At 37.3% G+C, this 22,512-nt stretch overlaps 1 protein-coding gene across 1 annotated transcript in view; it reads left to right on the top strand.

Moving 5' to 3' along the window:
* The window catches only part of UNC5C (unc-5 netrin receptor C), a 353,437-nt gene extending 333,734 nt beyond the window's left edge, over positions 1 to 19,703 (top strand). Inside the window, exons 14-17 of the mRNA XM_087935919.1 lie at positions 3,772 to 3,921; positions 5,559 to 5,723; positions 15,026 to 15,204; positions 18,117 to 19,703. Coding sequence (XP_087792045.1) covers positions 3,772 to 3,921; positions 5,559 to 5,723; positions 15,026 to 15,204; positions 18,117 to 18,282 — 660 coding nt within the window. The 3' untranslated portion in view covers positions 18,283 to 19,703. The remainder of the gene's footprint in view (positions 1 to 3,771; positions 3,922 to 5,558; positions 5,724 to 15,025; positions 15,205 to 18,116) is intronic.
* The last annotated feature ends 2,809 nt before the right edge of the window (positions 19,704 to 22,512 follow it).

Raw genomic sequence — 22,512 nt, 5'->3', positions numbered from 1 at the left:
ACACATCCTATTTTTTAAATGTTGCATTGGTTAATATACAAAAGAGTGTAATGTATAATAATATACAAGTTAATGTATTCCAGTCTGTAGTGTAGTGTAATGTATAATAATATACAAGTTAATGTATTCCAGTCTGACTAAATAAATCCCATGCTTACTTATATAGCCTTATCCTGGAACTGAGCTGAATGCTCCCATCATACTTTGCCATACATTTGACTAGGCAGGACAACAGAAGCATTATGAAGCATTTGGCAAGTTACACATCATACATTCCATGAGTGTTGTGCATAGCACCAAGGAGACATTCAAGCCAACTTCCATGAACTTGTATCCAAACAGCAGGTCCATTTATAGCTGTTTTTAGTTCTGTAACTCTAGATTAAAGTAAGGATAGGTGTCTTAAAAGAAGTTAGCAGTACACTTGCCTACTTATTCTAGTTTTATGTCAAACATATGTCATGACAAAAAATAACAAGGCACCATACAAACACTGTAAGGCATTCAGATTAAATCAGCCCTCTGAATCTTATAACACTGCATGTTTCTTTTGAGTAAGTTAAAACATGCTAAAGTTGTTTTGAAGTTTAGTTTTCTTTTAAATCACTGTAGAATAGAATAATAACAGACTTGGAAGGGACCTTGGAGGTCTTCTAGTCCAACCCCCCTACTTAGGCAGGAAACACTACATTCAATCTCTTCTTAAAAACTTCCAGTGTTGGAGCATTCACAACTTCTGGAGGCAAGTTGTTCCACTGATTAATTGCTCTCACTGTCAGGAAATTTCTCCTTAGTTCTAAGTTGCTTCTCTCCTTGATTATTTTCTATCCATTGCTTCTTGTCCTGTCATCAGGTGCTTTGGAGAATAGCTTGAATGTTTCTTCTTTGTGGCAGCTCCTGAGATACTGGAACACTGCTGTCATGTCACCCCTGGTCCTTCTTTTCATTGAACTAGACATACCCAGTCCCAGCAACCGTTCTTCATATGTTTTAGGCTCCAGTTCCCTAATCATCTTTGTTGCTCTTCTCTGCACTCTTTCTAAAGTCTCAACATCTTTTTTATTGTGTTATATTGGTCGCATAGTCACTCAGATGTTCAGCGTGCATTTGGCATTTTAATCAAGACTGACACTATTGAGTCCTTCCCAAGAATCTGGGATAGGAAGATATTGGTGATGTAAAGGTATTGTCTCAGGATGCAAGCTATTTCACGTAAAGTTGCTTATTAGGTAAAGGTAAAGGTTCCCCTCGCACATACATGCTAGTTGTTTCCGGGTCTAGGAGGCGGTGCTCATCCCCATTACAAAGCCAAAGAGCCAGCACTGTCTGAAGATATCTTTGTGGTCATGTGGCTGGCATGACTAAATGCTGAAGGTGCATGGGACACTGTTATCTTCCCACCAAAGTGGTCCCTGTTTTACTATTTGCATTTTTACATGCTTTTGAACTGCTAGGTTGGCAGTAGCTAGAACAAGTAAAAGGGAGCTCACTCCATTACATGGTGCTAGGGATTTGAACCGCCGAACTGTTAACCTTTCTGATTGATAAGCTCAGCATCTTAGCCACTGAGCCACTGTGTTCCCTAAATTTGCTTATTTTTATTACATGATTATTATTAGTGTTACCTAGTCAATGATGATGGACATGAATCTAACTCTTTCTACATGTAATCCAATTCATTAACCAAGAAAAAAACTTTATTCTTTCCGTTATCCGTTTCCTTATTCACTCACAAAAAATCCCTAATGTCAACTTTTCCATGTTTGGCGGGGAAAGGTAGGGAACCTTAAAATGTTTGTTCCCTTGCTTGTAACATGAAACTAGAAATACTGTATATTCATATCCATCTTCCTCTCAAGTTTGTATTGAATTGCTTTGAAAAATTGAGTAGGAATACCAGATAATAATGATTGTAATGTTATTAAATTTTCTTGTTTAAGTGAATCTTAATTATGTGCAACAATATAGAGGCTGCATAAGAAATATATCAGTGAACTACCATAAGGAGATACAACAAATTTTCCTTCTCGTAACTCTGGAATATAATTTGGGTGTAATTAACATTGATAGCAATCAAATTATTATTGCCGCTTTGGTTTTTAGGCATCTTCACAAGATAATTAAGGTGTTCTTGGAATAAGCTAAAACTGACTGGCAGAATGTAATTCTAAAAGCTTTCTAATTAGTTCCCCCTCCCATTTAAATGCAAACACCATTTTGACTTTAAGAATTGTCAGGTTAGTTGGAGACAACAGCCTTCTCAGTTATGCTAAATAGTTTGTGAGCATGATCATCATAATGATCTTGCATGTTGAAGAAAAGACATATTTTCTTTCTTTTATGTGTGCAGAGTGTGCATGCTCACATGGGGGAAAACTATGGATGTGATTTGCAAAGTCCAATCAATTAATTAACAGGACTGCAACTCCACAGCCATGCCAGAAAAAGATGAGTCTAGTTCCAGGAGTTGTGACAGATGTTACACATGTGCCCGAAAGTCCCTTTTTACCTTCATTTATGAAGTGCAGCTTTGCTCCTCTAATTATGATTTCAGTAGGAAGGAAGGGGGTCTTCCTCTGCTTTGGATTATTACTGGCAATGTAAGACATTCAGCCTTGTACAGAAAAAAGATCCCTCTTAGCCTAATGAACATTCAAATAGAAATTACATTAATTTTGATTTGCAGGAGCATTTTGCAAAATCATAGTAAATATACAGTACAATTCATCCTATCAAGGATTCAGTGGTGGGATTGCATATTTTTTCCTACCAGTTTGAGCGCACTTCGTGTAGCACTCAAAAACCGCCCTCTGTGTCAGCGCTAGTGAGGTGAGCTGTTTTTTCGCTCAGCTGAGGCGTGGCAATTCGCTCTGCCATCCGAATCAGCTGAGCTAAAAAGCCAAGGGAATACAAGACAGGAAAGGGCAGGCTGGGTAGGTGGGGCCAACCAGAGGTATTTGCTGGTTCTCCGAACTATTCAAAATTTCTGCTACCGGTACATCGGAACCAGTCCGAACCGGCTGAATACCACCTCTGCAGGTATTTCCTGTTTGAATCAGAATAGGGCCATATTTAGTCCTTATCATTCATGTTGACCAGGTTCTGGCTTGCCCTACAACTGGTTTGTATAACAGATGTCTTCCTTGCACTCAGCAAGGAAGTCTTTCCTTTTGCAAAATGTTTTCCCTGTGCTGATCAATTCATAACCTATTTAGGAGTCATTATGAGTATATAATTCTTCAGTGTACAGAAAAGAAGACCCAACTTACAACAATGAGATCTGGGTTCAAATCTCCTTTCATCTATAAAACACAGTACCATAGCCAATAACATAGTTTCAGAGATTTTTCTGCTCTAGCCCTTACAGAATCTCCCTTCGAAGAGTAGAATGGCTCCAATTCTGTTAAATTTTTGCAGTTTTAAAAAGTTGTCTATGTAGCTGCTCTTAGAATTCCAAATGTGTTTAGGGCCCCATTACTTGGCTTTATTATTAGTTGATTAATCATCACTGCTGCTGTTTGCATGAATTAATTTTGTGAGGTTTTTTTTATTATTATTTAATTTTTTTAAAATTGTTTTAGAATTGTAAGCCATCCAAAGTCACTTGGCTAAGTGGACGGTATGAAAAAATGAATGAATGGATGGCTAATTTATGTGATCTTGAGTTCGCATAACAGAGCAGGGTTGTACAACTTTTGTTTTAATTTATATGTTATTAATGACTCTTTTAATACCATGCTAAATGTACTTTGTCTTTCTTCCAACATTCAGGAAGTGCTACAGTTGGAGAGGCAAATGGGTGGACAATTATTGGAGGACCCAAAGGCTTTACATTTTAAGAGTAGCACTCATAATCTTCGCTTATCTATTCATGATATTACTCACTCCCTATGGAAGAGTAAACTACTAGCAAAATACCAGGTAAGAATTGCCAAATTCTAGGAGAATTCATCAGCTCTCTTGCAATATTAAGCATCATCCAGTATTTTAAAGTCAAGTGGGAATACAGGATTTCTGAAATTGCTGAATACTTGATAAGGATGAATGAATGTTTAACACCTGCTACTACATTGTTTGGTTATATGATTCTATTTGCATTGTTGGTATGTGTATTGGGATTTATATTTTTAAATGCTCATAAAGAATGTTGATAAGGAATACACAGTGAACACACCAGGTTCATTGAAAACATCAACCTGGTAGCAATGGGATCTCTTTAAACTGAACAAAGGGTCAACCTAACAGCATATCTGTTTCATTTAAGTAAGTGTAAAGTGATGCATATTGAGGCAAAAAGTATCACTAATGTCATATGCACACTAAGGGGTTGTGAGCTGTATGTGAAAAAGAACTAGTGGACTAATAGGCTATATGACTGAACCACGTATAATTAACCTGTGGAATTCATTACCAGATTCATTCATTACAAGATGTGATGATAGCCACAAACTTAGGTAGTTTTATTTTAAAAATAAATAGGGAAAACCAATAGAAGACAAATCTGCCAAGTACTATAGTATTAGTCTTCATGGCTCACTATTATCTGTTGTTTGAGAGTACTTCAGACTCAGACTCCTATATGCAAGTATCCCAAAGTCCAGTCAGTTAATGAGAAGCAAAACGTCACTTGGCCTGGTTCTACAGAGCTATTCTTATGTGTTGTCCTCATAATAATTATTGAAAGGTGTATCATTACCTTTCCACAGATCTTGAATGTTACCTTTAGGTGAGAGAGCCAGTCTGGTGAGTGGTCAGCATGCTAGCCTATAAACCAGGAAACTATGAGTTCCAGTCCCACCTTAGGCATGAAAGCCAGATGGGTGACTTTGGGCCAATCATTGTCTTAGCCCAAACTACTTCACAGTTTTTTTTGTCGTGGAGAAAATAGAAGATGTAGGAGTATAATGTATGTTTGCTGCCTTGCATTAGTTATAAAGTAATAAGGTGGGATAAAAATAAATAAAATCTGAAGTTGATTATTATAATAATGATTACAGAAACAGTGGAGAAATATTTGATAGTATACTATAGAGTAAGGAAAGTTGAAAAACTATAACATAGCTGGAATTGATCTACCTGCCTACCTGACTTCATTATTGTTAATTCCAAGAATTAACTCCTTTTATAATGCAAATATTATATAATGATAGAAGTCTCTTCAGGAATTTACAAAAATGCAGTAGTGGACTTTAATAAGTATCTGTTACAGAAAACTCAGTTGTTTGGCATTAAATTAAGTCTAAATTAGAAACTTTTTCTTGTTGTAGACTCTCAGATACCATTTGAAAGAATTGGGACTTCTGTTCTCAGAAGTCCCAGACTATAGTTAAATTTCTGGAGCATATTTGTCTGGAGAACAAACATGTTAAATATATACTTACCTTAATTATGCATTTTGTTATAGAAATATTACTTTTTCATTTCTTTCCATTCTACTCTTAACTATATTTCATCAATTGTTACAGTAACCTAGTCATGTGAAATTTACATCCAGCACAGATTGGACTAAGTGAAAAATCAGACATTTATTTTTATTATCGGTGTTATTTCTTCTCCAGGAAATTCCCTTTTATCATATCTGGAGTGGATGTCAAAGAAATTTGCGTTGCACCTTCACCCTGGAAAGGTTCAGCCTGAACACGCTGGAGTTGGTATGCAAACTCTGCATACGGCAGGTGGAAGGAGAAGGACAGATATTCCAACTCAACTGTGTGGTGTCTGAGGTGAGGCACCTCTCCACTCTCGCTTTTCTCACAACTGGGTAAATCCTCAGAGGAAGATATTCATTGTCTACAGATCAAAGAAATAGTGTAGAAACTGAGAATATGCAAAAGTTCTTGATCTGACCAACTAGGATTGAAGCAGTTGTGGGATTCCACATTTTTCCCTACAATTTTTCCCTCTATGAGAGAGCGCTTCATGCATGTACACAGCAGTCAAAAAACGCCCTCTGTGTCACCGCTAGTGAGGTGAGCTGTTTTTAGCTCATCTGAGGTGCGGCAATATGCTCTGCCACACGAATCAACTGAGCTAAAAAAACAAGGGAATATAGGACAGGAAAGGGTAAGGGCGGGTGGGCGGGGCCAGCTAGATTGGGTATGTGCTGGTTCTCTGAACTACTCACAATTTCCACTACCAGTATGCCAGGACCAGTCCGAACTGGCTGAATACCACCACTGAATTGAAGGGTGTTATTGTTTCATTGAAGTTAATGAAATAAAACCTTCAAGCAACATGACAGAAGGATGGCTTTGTCTGGAAATCTTTTATGTAATGAACACATAAGAAAAGCAAAGATAATATTGGCAAGACAGAAACTAGGGTTTATCTAAGGCTGAAAGACAGTTGTTCTGTAATATAGCTTCCCTTTTCCCATGAAGAGCCTAGTTTTCAGCACAACAGAGATATTAAATTTAGGTGTTTATTTGGCATTTCTGATATGAAGCAATTTCTGCCATTTGCAGTTTCTCCTATATAGAGATAGCTTGGTCACTGTCATCCATATTGTGGTAACATTCAGATTTGCCACTATTTGCCACTATTGCAATTCAGATTTGTCTTATGAAGATCTAGCATAATCAATAAAAATGCCATAATATTAAGTTGAGCAGTAGGAATGACCATGGACAATCAAATTTGTTTGGGGAATTTTAATCAGGAGTCAAACCTGAGCAGTGGAATGGGTCTAGCTAGGAGCATAAATGGGATAAAAGCAGGGCAACCTTTATTAAAATGTAACTTTATTTTGAAAGTGTTTTAAGTCCTGCCATTGTTGCTATATAATCAGGGACAAAAAATCATTAGACCGAAACCTTTCCTCTTCGTTTCTATCTCCCAGAATGAAGTGTTAGCCTTAAAATCACTTCCTTGGCCTTTCTTCTGCTTCATGCTGTGGCAGAATTGGTACTCTCTTTCTGACTTTCACTAGCCTTTTCAGTTAAAAACAACTCCAAAGAAAGACCTCACTGACATTAATAAGGAATGATTCTGGAGTCTCAGCACCATAGCAACCAGCCATCAGTTTCATTCTGCTGGCCATATCTCTGAGCCACACAGCTCCACCCCTGCTGGCTTTGGATGGTGTTTTTATTTCTGAGCCCAGCAGGTCTATGTCATTCAATAAGCGCACAACTCCAGCAACAACTGGAGGAACAGAAATTCAGGATAGGGAAAGACCTAGCAGTCCTTTTGATAAATGCTGCCTCTGTCTACCAGGGCTGCTGGATAAAGAAAAAAAAATGGATCAGACAGAGAAGCAAATGAAAAGATTAAGAAAATCCCCCTTTTGTGGGCATTTTTTTCCTCAAAGGGGACAGTGGCATCAGTGTAAAGACCTTATGGGAGGTTTAGTAAGGTTTATTTCATGATTCTTTTACAGGATAAGCTTCTATATGCAGCGGCGGCTGGGGAAAATGCTGATAAGGATTGTGTAGCAGCAGATGACACCATATCTAAAAATTATGATAGTGCAAAGTATTGGCTGTAAGGGAAATGAGGACTAGGGAAGTACCTTTTTTCTTCCTTGTCATCAAGGAGTAGAAACATTCAAGAGCCATATCACAAATTTCTCACAAATGTGTGAAGCCACTGAGAATGATATACACAGTGGTATCTCTGTTTTTGAAAATATGTATTTCATTGTATGAATGAAACAAATGTGCTTGCCAATCCTTACACTGAAAACTGTAAGCGACAATAGTGGATTTTAGGAGGAGACCTTCTATTCTACCACTTCTTACAATATTAAACACACAGTATCAATACCGTTTCCCCGAAAATATAACTACCCTGAAAGTAAGTCCTAACTTGATTTTTACATGTGCGCCCAATATAAGCCCTACCCCCCAAAATAAACCCTCCAGAATGCATGGGTAAAAATTAAGCTAGGGTAGGGATGGGGGCGGGGTGGAGCTGCCCTACTACTTACCTTTGGACAGTTGTAGCCAGGCTTCACACACCCTGACACCTGCCTTGCCAGCCCATTTCTTCTGCAGCCAGCAAGGCTTTCCTGAAGCCTCTGTAGCTGATAACAAAGCTCCGTATCAATCCAGAACCATCATTAAAAAGGCACAACAAAGAATGTTCTTCTTGAGTCAACTCAGAAAGTTCAGACTGGCCCAGGATATGTTGATACAGTTCTACAGATGAATTATTGAGTCTGTCATTTGTACTTCTCTAACTGTCTGGTTTGGTACAACAACCAAACAGAACATGTACAGACTTCAGTGGATAGGTAGGGCTGCAGAAAAAATAACTGCAATAGCCTACCTTCCATTGAGGACAGGTATACTGCACCAGTCAGAAAGAGAGCTGAGAAAATATCTGCAGACCCTTCACATCCTGGACATAAGCTGTTTCAACTCCTTACCTCAGGATGCCTCTATTGGGCGCTGCATGTCAAACAACTAGACACAAAGACAGATTTTTCCCTTGAGCCATTACTCTGCTGAACATCTAATAACCACAGTACTGTCCTATGTCTAAGGATATTTACCCATGTAGTATGTCTGTATTGCTATTACCCTTCTCATCTTTTCTACTACTTTCTCCTTTTGGTATTTTAGGATTATATTACTTCATTGTTTATATGTACAGTGAGAGCTTCTGCACTAAAGTCGAATTCTTTGGCCAAAGACAATCATACTTAGCCAATAAAGTATTATATTCTATCCTTTCCTCTCTTCTCCATCAAAAATCACATAACTTTTTTGGTCATCTGCAATTATCTCTTTGTCAAGTGAACTTTTGGTGAAAACCAGAAATAATGAGCTACCATCCTCCAACTTATTTCATTATTGTCCCATGAATTTCATGAATTTGTATCTTTAGTTATATTTTTTAAATCCATTATCTGGTCCAGTGACCAATGACCTTTATGTGTGTATTTAAATGTATTAAAATTCTAATCAGTGAATATAATTCTTGAAAATTATAACATTGAAATCAGTGTAATTGAAACAAATCCTCATGCTAGAAAAGTCTTAAGAAGTTAAAAGTTATTATGAAATATTGTAAAGCAATAACTAATCAAATCTGATCATATAGTCATTCCCTAATTATTGATGTAAATATTTATTTCATAAATATTTCTATTTATGAAAAAAGTGGGTCTAATATTAACTATGATAAGAATTAATTCTTCAGAAGGCCCTGTTAGATAGTGTTAAGTTAAGATTTGATATAGTCAGATCACAAAGTCAGGTTAATTTTCATCTGATCATCTATCCTATCTTCTGGCTTCTGCTGAGGATCTATTTAGCAATAGTAATAGCACGTAGACTTATATAGTGCTTTACAGCCCTCTCTAAGTGCTTTACAGAGTAAGCATATTGTCCCCAACAATCTGGGTCCCCATATTACCGACCTCGGAAGGATGGAAGGCTGAGTCAACCTTGAGCTGGTCAGGACTGAACTGCTGGCAGTTGGCAGAGCTAGCCTGCAATACTGCAATTCCACAGCTCTATATTTACTATATTTATATATAATATTAAAAGTTAAAGAAATCCGTGGAATGGCTCAACTTCATTTTTTTTCTTAATCACCCTGAAAAAGCTATTATGTATCAGTACATTAGACTAGAAGACTGGCTATATATTATAGGGCAGGGGTATCAAACCCGCGTCATTACGGCAGTGATGTCATGTGATATACCGGGACTTTTTTCTCCTTCACTTAACTGGGTAGAGGCAGGGCCAGCACATGATGCATCTGGCCCACGGGCCGTGAGTTTGATACCCCTGTTATAGGGCATACAAAGTTGCGTCATTTTCTTCTTTATCATAATTGTATTGAAGTACTTGAAAAGGAGTAAAAGCAACTATTTGCTTCACTCCACCAGAACATACACTGGGGGCATGAAAGGAGTGTCAGGATTTGAAGATGAAGTTTCCAGTTGGGAAAGCACAAACTTTACAATTTCTTTCAGTTACTGCTTCCAACCACTATGACAGACTCATTTTCACCTCAGAAAATCTATATTACATTATGTAGTTGTCTTGTTGATAAAGTTCACCTTTCAAAAAGTAGTAACTGATTTTTGCACCAATGCATTCATTGTATTACATTATTGAGACAGTCCTTTCCTATTGCTACCGCATAACTTCCACATGAAGCCCAGACATCCAAATGCACTGCTAAAGTCAAATAAGCGTCAATGTTTTGTTATTTTTTGTTGAATGAAGGACCAGTATTTTAAAAAATACTGATGCTAATTTGATGAATGAATGAATAAAAAAGCCATTTCAAAATATATTTTGAAATGTTTTACCAGTTCTCATGTCCTTTTCTGTTTTTTGATTAAAATCAGAGCATAAAAAATTCTGCACGTTCTCCTCTTAGATTTCTACATGAAACAAGGATTGTGTCTAAATTGTGACATGTCCAGAGTGATGACACGCAGCAAACTTCACTCTTATCTACTTGCTCTCCCATATCTGACACAAGTATGCAAGTCGTGGTTATGTCGTGAAGTCATGATATATTTCATAATATATCGCAGCTGTCTGTGTCCCCTTTTGTCACTCTAAAATACAGGTGGCCAACTTGTCAACTTTGAGACATGTGGTCTTCAACTCCCACAATTCTGCAGCCATTCATGCTTGGTAGGGAATTTTGAGAGTTGAAGTCCACAAGTTTTAAAGTTGACAAGATTGGACACCTCTGCTTTAACAAGAACCCTTTTGTCTTCTCCATGTACACACCTGCCCAATAATGTAGAATAACCAAGGTAGAGGATAAAGATGGCTTTTGAGAGATTGGAGAATGAATACCTTCACTCAGGATAGCAAAGTGATAATTATTTTTTATCTATAAATTCAGAGTTCTGATTTTTGGATGTACTGATAATAATGACATTTTGGGAAATAAAGTTGATAGTTGCTGATCAACACTTCAATGTACTACAAAAAGTTTCATGGCCCAGTGTGTAACTTTATCATTTGTGCTCAAGTTCTGAATTTCCTATTGACCTCTTGTAATTCATAAAACTGGTCATATTGCACAATGGGTTAGGGTAGATAGGAGTTCAGCTTGCCTCCAGAAGTTGTGAATGCTCCAACACTGGAAGATTTGAAGAAAAGATTGGACAACCATTAATCTGAAACGGTATAGAGTTTCCTGCCCAAGCAGAATAAGCAGAATAACTCTAATAACTCTGAATAACCTGCCTAAGCAGAATAACTGTGTTATTCTGTTAAGTGTTAAATAATTTTAAAAATGACAAAATTAGAGGATCGGAAGTGACATCTGGCCCCAACTTTCATTATAATCCAGTGGATACTTTGAGTCCTTTGCAGAAGAGAAGAAGAATGTGCTAGGAAACCAGAAAATGAATGTTGACTTTTCAGGGTTGGCCTTTTTCTTACTTTTTGATTTGGCCCCTTTAAAGTCTAGGCTAGTGTTTCTCAACCTGGCAACTTTAGAAGGCGTGGATTTCAATTCCCAAGAATTCATCATGGCTGGATGAAGGATTCTGGAAGTTAAAGTCTATCTCTCTTAAAATTCCAAGGTTGCAAAACACTGCTCTAGGCACTATAACCCAGCAGCCTGGCACTGTTAGGTACATAATTCCTACTTTGTAAAGTCAGTAGAACCCACGTGACAAATTTGGCTGAGAGTGTGCAAAATGCCTATGAGTCAGTAAATAGCAATATCACTTAAACTTATATACTGCTTTACAGTGTTTTACAGCCCTCTCTAAGTGGACTATAGAAGGAACAGATCAGACATCCAGCCCTTGCTTATCAATGGAGACCGAGTGGAGCAAGTGGCCAGTTTTAAGTTTCTAGGTGTTACCATAAAAGAGGACCTGACCTGGGGTGCCCACATTGCAGCACTGGTCAAAAGGGCCCAGCAGAGATTATACTACCTGAGACTTCTCAGGAAACAACAACTGAATGAAAAAATGCTGGTGACCTTCTACCGCTGCACCATAGAGAGTATTTTAACTTACTGCACCTCTGTATGGTTTGCCAATTGTACAGTGGCAGATAGGACAGCCCTCCAGAGGGTTAATGTCCCAGAGGATCATTGGTTCCCCTCTCCTCTCTTTGGAAGAGCTTTATAGCTCCCACTGCCTTAAGAAAGTTCAAAACATTCTTAAAGATCCATCTCATCCTGGGAACCCTTTTTTTGTACTATTACCATCTGGCAGATGATACAGAATAATAAAAACAAGGACAAATAGTCTGAGAAACACCTTCTATCCCAGAGCAGTAGCTCTTTTGAATTCTGCTGTATAGTGCAGTATTGGTGCTGTGTCAGGGGTTTTCGGTTCAATGTGTGGAGGGTGAAGGATGTGTGTTTGCGTTTATTTTCATGGTCATGGTCATGATGTACACTGAAGATTTGATTTCATTGTATGAGGTGCAATGACAATAAACTAAACTAAACTATTACAGAACCCCCAATAATCTGGGTCCTCATTTTACCCACCTTGGAAAGATGAAAGCCTAAGTCAACCTTGAGCCTGGTGAGATTTGAACTGCCAAATTACAGGCAGCTGGCAGGCAGCAGAAGTAGCCTGCAGCACGGCACTCTAATCACTGTGTTTCTGTGGCTCTTGTCTTTTTTCTCTACTATGGATTTTAGTCCAAGTAGGGATATGGAATCAGTCTTTATTGTTATAGCATCTGTAAAATAGATGCTCAGCCCTTTTCTATGTCCCTGAAGTTCTTGCTGTCGTTTGTTTGGAAAAATTACCCTAGCAATTCTAATGTATAGAATATAGTCTGTGAGCAATCATTTTGATCCAACTACATCCACCTATGTCAGGCTTCATCACAAGTGAAACACAGGTGAAATTTATTTACATTCTCAAATGTTGATTATACTGTGACACTGACAAGGTCTAACATTGGTTTTATTGATTGAAATGAGTTCTGGAATACTGCTGTACTCAAACCTGCAGATGAAATATAAAGAAACTGACATTTAAAGCAGATTCCTTTTTATTATTTAGTAGTTTACCAACAACATAACCTTTGCTTTGCTAGAGATAGAATATCCTGAAGCAATATGTTTTTATTGGTTTCATCTCCTGCAAATGTCATGTAAGGTTTTCTTGTAAATGGATATTTGTGTATGTGTCTGTGTATGTGTATGCATGCTATATATGTATTACTACAATTTTTGATAACATGCTTTTGCCAGGCTTATACATCATCTTGTTTTCCAAGAAGTATAGTACTATTCTCAAGAAAAGAAGTAAAAAAGCAACGGCATAGTAGGGCTGTATTATAAAGATGGAGGAAGTGGTGATGATAGTGTTTTACTCTTAATTATCTCTAAAGGGAGATGATTACACTTTGTAAATTGATTTGGAATAGTACATATTATGTGTCCATGGGTTATGTGAGCATTTTCTGTGTTACCAGGATTCCCAGGGTTGTGTTTACATTATTATTTGTATTTCATTTGCGGGGGCGGGGAGGGCAATTTGGTTTCTTGATATAGTATAACCAATGGATTTCAAAATCTTCATTTTATTATGACATTTCCTGTTGCAGAAATGTCTTATTTTTTAAAAAGACTTGTGAATTTTATCTTTTATGAACAAGAACTATCTGCAAAAATACAGTGGTGATGGTAGGAGTAAAATATTTCAGTTATGCAGAAAAATATTTTTGCACCATTCTCCCTGAACTTTTAAAATACCATAATAAACTATTCATATGTTCACATATTCTATCTGAAGTATGATCTGACTTGGCCTTTTCTCACATTTGTTGATGCTTACCTTTTGTCTGGAGGAAAAATGGGTGATTCCTAGGACTGAAGGAATTGTTATATAATAGGCTAGAGTCTTCATCTATCTGGTTCAGGACTATGGCAATGACTGATATTAAGTTTACAGATTTAAAGAGAGGACTTTCACTAACTCTGAAAAACCTACCTAAACAAACAGAAATAGAACCTTAAGCTCTTTACATACATCATTGATAGCCATCAGCGTCTTTTGACTGAGGATTGTTCTCTAGCAGCAGAACAGTGGAATTCTCTCAAGTGCAACACATGGAATGATTTGCTTGTGGCATTCAAGGATATGGGCAGCGTGGTGGCTTAGAAGTTAAGACACTGGGCTTGTCAGCTGTAAAGCCGACAGCTTGCATTCAAGACCTTAGTGCCACGTGACTGTGTGAGTTCCCGTCCTTGCCTCAGGTCCTGATAGCCTAGCAGTTTGAAAGCATGCAAATGCAAATAGATAAATAGGTACCACTTTGGTGGGAAGGTAACAGCATTCCTTGATGTCATGCCGGCCACATGACCATGGAAATGTCTCTGGACAGCACTGGCTCGATGGCCTTGAAACGGAGATGAACACCACTTCCTATAGTTGGCAACAACTAGTGAAGTAAAATCAGCACTAGTAAACTAAAGTTCAACTAAAGAATGGGGAAAATACAGCAAGTCATTCTTGGTATATTAATTATCAATTGCAACTTTTAAAAATCAGCGTTCTATTATATATATGACTATATAAGCAGAGGAAAGAATGTAGTGCTCAATTTGTTCCAGATAATCTTTTAAATAAAAAAAAGTAAGTAAGTAAATAGGAAACTGGTATATGAAAGCCAAACAGCAACTTTATTTAATTTATTCATTGTTACATGAATGCCCCATTATGATTCCACTGGGATGTTAATAAACATTCATTGTTACAACCACCAGATTGTAGAGAACTCTACGACTGTGTCTCAGGCCGTTTCCTAAAATTAAGACTATGCTTAATTTATTAAGTTATTATGACACCATATAGGGAACAGATAGTGGTGAAATCCCCTGGATGCTATGGCTCAACTGAAGACATTAGTAATTTTAAAAGTTTATTTTAAAGTATTTTATGTTGCCTTTCTAGTAAAAGGTAGTAGAAAAGCAATATAAAAGTAGAATTTCCAAAGATTCATAGCCATTATGTTACATCTTATAGAACCCAAAGGGTTTATATTTCATAGAGTGTTTCTTTGTTAATCTAATTCTGTCTCCTCGCTTATTGTGTGGCCATATTTTCTACTTTTCATATATGCAGGAACCTACTGGCATTGAATATCCACTTATGGATCCAGCAAGCACCATTACAACCATAGTAGGACCCTGTGCATTCAGCATCCCTCTTCCTATCCGTCAGAAGCTTTGCAGTAGCCTAGATGCTCCTCAAACAAGAGGCCACGATTGGAGGATGTTGGCCCACAAACTAAAATTGGACAGGTAAGCAAGCATATTGTCAACGTAAATTTGACATTAGTTGAGTTACCTTTTCATATGCGCTAGCAGTGCATTGCTGATACTTCTGAAATTAGTAAGGGAGAAATAAAATCTGCTCTTCAAAAAGTTCCTTCCAGAGAGGTTTGTGCCGATAAAACCATGGATATTGCCTAGGAGTAAGTCATATAATGGCTTATGGTCTATGGCAGGGGTGTCAAACTCAAGGCCTGGGGGCTGAATCCAGCCCCGGGGTTCTTAGATCTGGCCTGTGGGGCCACCTTTGAAACAGTGAAAGACTAGCTCACAGTGCCTCTGTCAGCAAAAACAGAGCTGTGGAGGGCCGTCTGCGGCCCTCCTGTGCTCCATTTTTACTGGTAGAGGTTAAAAGAAGCTGTCACAGCTGAAAATGGAGCTTGGGAGCCTATTTTCACTAGCAGAGTGCTTGGACCACCACAGGGACCCCTGATACAAGTGAAGTCAAGCTGGCCACACCCACCATGGTCCCCCAAGGTCAAATACAACCCTGATGCAGCCCTCAGTGAAATCAAGTTTGACAACCTTGGTCTGTGGGAATAATTGTCTCAATCATCGCTGGGGAACCCATCCAAATTGTAGCTGAGGGCCTGGTATACCAAATGATCAAATCTTTTCATCCAAAACAGTAACATTAATATGTTAAAATATTGCTCCTGGGCATTATTTTGGTATTTTTCTCTTCCCTGCACATTCCCATATACACAAACCAGAGTAGAAAGACGCTGTAAAAGTTCTAATTAAGTTCTGTGTTCTTTAATATGTGTAGCATGTGACAATTGAAGGTTCACTGATAGCCTCTAGTACATTTTAATTATATTGTTCTACTGATCAGGAAAAATAAATCCATTAAAAAAGAAGGTTCATTTTCTTCTTTAATGCATGTCACTCTTGGAGTGATCACTATTATAATGGAGCTACAGATCAAACAGTAGGGAAGAACATAATATTGCAGATTGCTAATAAATGACAGTTGAAGGGAAGAAGGACACACTGTTCTTATTAACATGGTATACCTGGAGACAGCAGAAGGACATGCAGAAATAATGCCTGTGTTCCAGGTGTCTTATTTTATATGCTAATTAATTACAAATGCTTCTGTATCCTTCACTTATATGATTCTCACATATATAACATACTATATATATTTTAATGCTTTACAATAATTTCAAAATTAACAGACATATCAGATACAATAATAATAAATAATATTGGCATACATTCAAAATAAATACATAACTTCAAGTATTCATCTTAATCAGGTACATAATTTTTATCTTATCGGCCCCCAAATATACAACTTAAAAGCCAAGTTTTTAGAACCATCGTAAATATTAAGAATCGGGATATGGTTCTTCCTTATGGTGAGAGGAATGGGATGGAGTTCCCACCAAGACCACCCTTCCCTCTGAATTCCCATTTGTGGTTCCTTATAAGGGTAGGATTACTAAACATGCACTTCTGCAGGCATGGTTTTGGATGGGTAGATTCAACTTGGAGTTCTCAAAGATAGATGAGCCACAAAACCAGGCAGATTTTTAAAGGTGATCAGCAAAATTTACCTTGAATTGCATTCAGAACACAACATCCAACGAAATTCCTGAATCTTGCTATTGTATTACATTATAATACAAGTTTCCCAATTAATATGTAGACCTCTGTATTTTGTACCAGTTTTAGTTTGTGGATGGTTTTCAAAACCAATCTATTCATGAGGAGACAAGGGCATAAGTAAGTGAACCAGCTTGGTTTACTCCAGGAACATTGCAGCTGGTCCCCTTGCCCAAAGATTGCAAGGTCTTCCTAGCCATTGCTTCAAGCTGCTGTCCAGCAGAAGATGACATTCAAGGATCAGCTCCAGATTGCACACAACTCTTTCTGGACATGCACAATCCTGTCTCAAGCTAAAGCAGATAGTACCCTACCTTCCAATCCATTTAGTAGGGCTGAGTCTCAATTTGTTTCTCTCCATCCAATCTCTAGGTAACAGAACAAGATTTAAACTGCATCAACCAGACATCTGGGATAGATAGATAGATAGATACGTAACCTATATATTACATGAATTTCCCCTACAGCTTCATGTAACATTAAAGATAAGGGTAAAGTAATTAGACACACTGTACTAGAATACCAGAGGGCTCCATCTGTTCTCTGTCCCAGTGTCCATACTCACTGGGAAACTCCACAAGTACCACTATGAAACTCTAGATCCATCAAATGCCTGGAGAGATCCAATTGACCAATCTCTCTCCAAAGTTTGTACTCCATAATCATGAGAAAGTCGTTAATAAGGGCATCGTTCTTATATCCCTGCACTAACAGATAACTTCAAGTGTCCTGGGGTATAAGTAATGTTTAATGTGTGCCTCCTAGTTTGTGTCAGGCTGGTGTAGATTTGAGGTTAGTCCTTGGTTGTCACGGTCATGAAATCTTGAGCCCCCTGAGAATGCTCAGAGGTTAGAGACGATAAACTTGAATATCAACCAAATCGTCTTAATCACCAACCCATATCAAAACATAGCAAAGTGATGCTTTGGTAGAGGTGGGAAGAAGCAACAGCAATAACATATCCATCTGGTCCTGTTACCTATTAGACAACTATGTGTACCAATCCCATATCTTGTCTTTGCAGCATTTTGTTGATTCCCCCATATATAAATAACTGCATAGTAACTTCCTGGCAATGATACTGATAAAGTACTCCATCTACTATACACTCCAATCTCTGATGAGATTAGAAACCATGCCTAACAATGCTCTTTTACATGGAGCAAAATGTAAGATATTTTATATTTTGCTCCATGTAAATTACATTTATATATAAGCAAAAAAAGATAGCAAAGAGCACCGTTTTAATAGCAGCTGATTTCTCACTGCAGGTACCTCAATTATTTTGCTACAAAATCGAGTCCCACCGGTGTGATCTTAGACCTTTGGGAAGCCCAAAATTTTCCCGATGGAAATTTGAGCATGCTGGCCACCGTCCTTGAAGAGATGGGAAGACATGAGACAGTTGTTTCATTGGTAGCAGAAGAAAAGTACTGAACTGACCTTGGAATGAGAATGAAGGAATGTTAACCATCACATCAGCTGTGACCAACACAAACCAAGCACCCCAAACCAATGTGTCTCATATCCAGAGGCATTCCAGAGGGACAAGACACAGAATCCTGCCTTTTCACGTGCATCCTTTTTGTATATTATCACAGGATTTGAAAGAAATCATGCAAAGTTGTTACCTTTATAGTATAATTCAACCTAACATTCCTCTCAGCTTGGCTGTACACTGCTTAGTGCAGGATTTTACAGTTTCCTAGGAAACGCTTTTTATTGCTATCCAGATATATGGATAAACTTTCTTAACAATCCCAGTTTCTATGAACGTTGTTTACATCAAATCCTGGGCAGCAGGATGGAAATGACTGTCCATGGCTATCTTTTGATATATTGTTTTTCTTCTTTCGTTGAAAGCCATTCTACACCAAGCTGTGGACAAAGCAGGGTTGTGGCTATTTTCTGATAAATCAATCTCCAACACACATTTCAGACAATTTCATAACTGCAAATTTGCCCATTAGATGTCTTAAAATAACCTACCTATTCTGTTTCCTAGAATGAGTTAAGACAGAATTTGAAACTTGTGCATCTGGCAAGAAAACAATCTGAAAGCTGATCAGGTATGCATCTTCCCTCTCTACCTTCACCAAGGTAGCTTGTGTGTCCCTTGGTGACTTCAACTCTGCAGGGATTCCCTCTCCCTCCCCCAGCTTACAATATGCCCTGCCTTCATCTTTAAAGCGTGAGTGAATGAGCGGGTGAGTGAGTTACAGGTACTTAGTTTGGTGTGTTTTGAGAAGAGCTACCCTCCCTAAAAAAGAAAAAAAGTTACTTGTATGATGACCATAACTGAATAGTATCTAGTACAAATAATGTTATATTTCTTTTAATAGTAGTATTTTTGTTTACCAAAATTATCTACAGCATTAAACATTTGAGCACCCTCCGTGGAAGTTGATGATGGCTGCCTTAGGCCTTCTAATCCCTTTAAGAGGGAGATTCTTCCCCTCTCTATCCTGGCCCTGGGGCTTGTCCCTGACCCCTCCCCCACCGCCAATCAATGTCAGTGAACTGGTGCATGAATTACTATCATGCAATACACTTTCTCCTGACAAGTTTTCTTTTACAGATGGGTAACAATGCATTCATCTTGATAAAGAGAATTCAGCCTAGATGGATTGTTTTACACATAAACAAGATGTTTTTCAAGAAAAACTGCACGTTACTCCTGTTTATTTAGTAGTTTTGATATTAGATGCCTTTTCTCTTTGCTGTAAGCCATCAAAACTTCATGCCTGTCCGTGGGATTAATTTTCTATGCCTGAACATTAAGTATCTGTTCTATGTATATCGCTCCTTATTGCTATTCTTTTAGAGAGAAGTGCTTCTTCAGATACTGGTTTTTATCCAAAGATGAAAAAGTATTTCATGCAAGTAACTGCAAAGTTTGAAGCTAAAGGACACAATAATTTCATTTGTGTGTTTCAGATTTATTGTTAAGAATAGAAACATCTATGGGTTTTTGAGTTTAAAGTACTTGAGTTGGGTCCTGTTCTACATGTGTGGTGTCTTGGATAGGTTTTGATGGCCTGTTAGTAAATGAAACTGGTAATTGTCCAGGCTCATAAGGAACTTTGGTACATTTTTCAGTTACAAAAACAATATCATGGCATTTTGTTTATAGCTTTCCCTTTCATTTTTCTCCCTTTCCATTTTAAAAAAAATGTTATTTTACCATCTTCACTTGCTTAAGATTCTATATAAGGTACGCATGTGCTCGTAATATTTCCTGTGAAGGTTCTCAAATCTGCATTTCTGAAAGTAACCATGGAAATACTGTTGGTTAGCAGGGAAGGTGAATTTTGCCTGACCTTTTCTTCATTTTGACATTTCCACAGAGTTTTATTATCCATCCAGCGACTATGCGTTTATTAAACACAGAGCACCATTCATAAACCATTCCGTTAGGAAACTCAGACGTTCATCTTTCAGTAATCAGAAGCAGTGAACAGGTTTTGATCAAGGTCAATGTAGATTTTCTTTTGAGAAGGTAGTTAATATTTTGGTCATGGAACGTCCTAGTTGGGCTTTAAAAGTAACTTTTGATCTGGTACAGTTGCCTCCTTGTGTTTAATCTGGTTCTGGCTCTTCAACAACCATTGAATTTAGATGATCTCACTCCTAATAATCCCTTTCACACACACGCGCACCCCCCCTCTTTCTCTCTCTCTCTCTCTCTCTCTCATATCTATCTGTCATCTATCTATGTTTATCCATCTACAGTATCTATATCTATTATCTGCCTAGCTATCCATCCATCTGTCATCTATATCTATCATCTATCTCTTAGCTATCAGCTATATCTATATAGTCTCCATCTCTATCCATCATCCATCTCTATCAGACATTTTTCTATCTGTCTGTCTATCTCTGTCATCTATCTAGTTTTGGTTTCGCTATCACTAATAATAATCCTGTCAAATATATTCACTAATAAATTATCTGTGATTTTTTTTTTAAAAAGTACCCATACAAAAAATAGCTATCATATGAAATGGGGTAAGTCTAATACCATACAGGTGACAGAAGAAAAGTGGGTATCTAAACGAGGCTGATGGAACCACAGTTTTTCTCTCTGTGCCTAGAGATTCCATCTAAGAAACCAGAGAGTTTATTAAAAGGGAAGCCATCATTTTAAAACATACACGTACTTTCATTAGCTGGTCTAATTTTTTTTTATTTGGACCTTGTTTAGACTTGGCAAGATGGTGCCTATTAGCTGAAACCTCAAATGAAAAATAAAACTGACACATTTTAACCAATTCTATCAAGATCTATTACGTTTTTGCATTTTTATTTTTTAAATATTTTTTAAAAATAATAGTACCACACAAACTTTTACCACGATACAGTGTCTGAAAAGTCATTTTCTGCTGTCAGCTTTAGATGCAGTGGATGCAATGAATAATAAATATACACATACGTAGACACACTATTTGTAAATTGAGGAAAGACAAGCTGAGATGCATTCCTACTTAAAAGTAGCCCTTTTCAGACCATTTTGAAAAATGTGTCTGGCTGAAGTGTGTATAGAAAGCCCATGATTATAGGGAAGTATGTGTATTTATGTGAGTGTATATACTTACATTCCATCAGTGCACAACAAACTAGGAAATACACCTACTGTCACAGCTGTTCTGATATTGATCAAAGGTTTTTAAGTTACTGTAAAGCAGTTCTGGAAAATAAACTTGGACTATTCTGAATTAAGGCATGTGCAGTAGATGAGTATGGCCAAACAACCTTCAAGTTGTCCGTAGTTTAAAGTACATAGAGTTAATCCCCAAGATGCAGCTTGACACACACTTCATATTTCAATAGGAAACATTCCTGAAAAAATAAGTTTATGGGAGCAAAAAAAATGGTGGAATTTATAAGAGAAAACAGAGTCTAAGTTTGAATATGCTTGAGCCTGCTGCCATCTAGTGGCTTAGTATACCATCTAAATGAGTTTTAGAAAAGCCAGTTTTTGTCTTAGCATTAAATATAATTTTGTTATCCTTGGGGCTTTTTAAAAAAATATATATTGAGATCTAGTAGTAAGGTCTTCAAAACGGTATTTATGAGATACATGTTTTTTTGAGACCTAGAGAACAAAAATCAGGACTATCTGCTAGAACTTCCCACTTAAGGTTCTAGAGACTTTGGGTATTTGTAAGTTCTCTCGCCTTTGTAGAATTCTGCAGATGTGTCTGTTGTGCATACAGGTATATACAATATATAGGTATTGTGTATACAGGTCCTCACAGTGATATATAAAATGCTAGTGATAGAAGTAAAATATATAAATACTATACCTATACAGTTATATAAAGGTAACTAAATATATTTAAAACTTTTTAGGTTTTTTTTCTTTTTTTTAAGTCCTATAATGAAAAAGCATTTAAGGGTGATTGATGGTTTGTTTTTTGGTTATGTTTTGCTAATTTTTTGTCATTCTTTTCTTAAGAAAGTGATTCTCAAAATATTCATATGAAGTGAATTATATATTCATATTGCTAGAATGTATGAACTTAACTCATTTTCAAATATTATTGGAATGCTTAGTGGTAATTTCCTTTCTTGGTTGGTTGCAGAAATCATAATTCTGCACAATTGGTTGAATTGGATGTTACCATTGGATTATGATCAAGATATAATTATGCAGCTTTGCATTCC

Source organism: Pseudonaja textilis, chromosome 6 (assembly GCF_049901715.1).
Source record: "Pseudonaja textilis isolate UNSWEBS1 chromosome 6, rPseTex1.2, whole genome shotgun sequence".
NCBI lineage: Eukaryota > Metazoa > Chordata > Lepidosauria > Squamata > Elapidae > Pseudonaja > Pseudonaja textilis.
The sequence above is the reverse complement of the archived record's forward strand: the minus strand, read 5'-3'. Positions and strand labels throughout refer to the sequence as shown.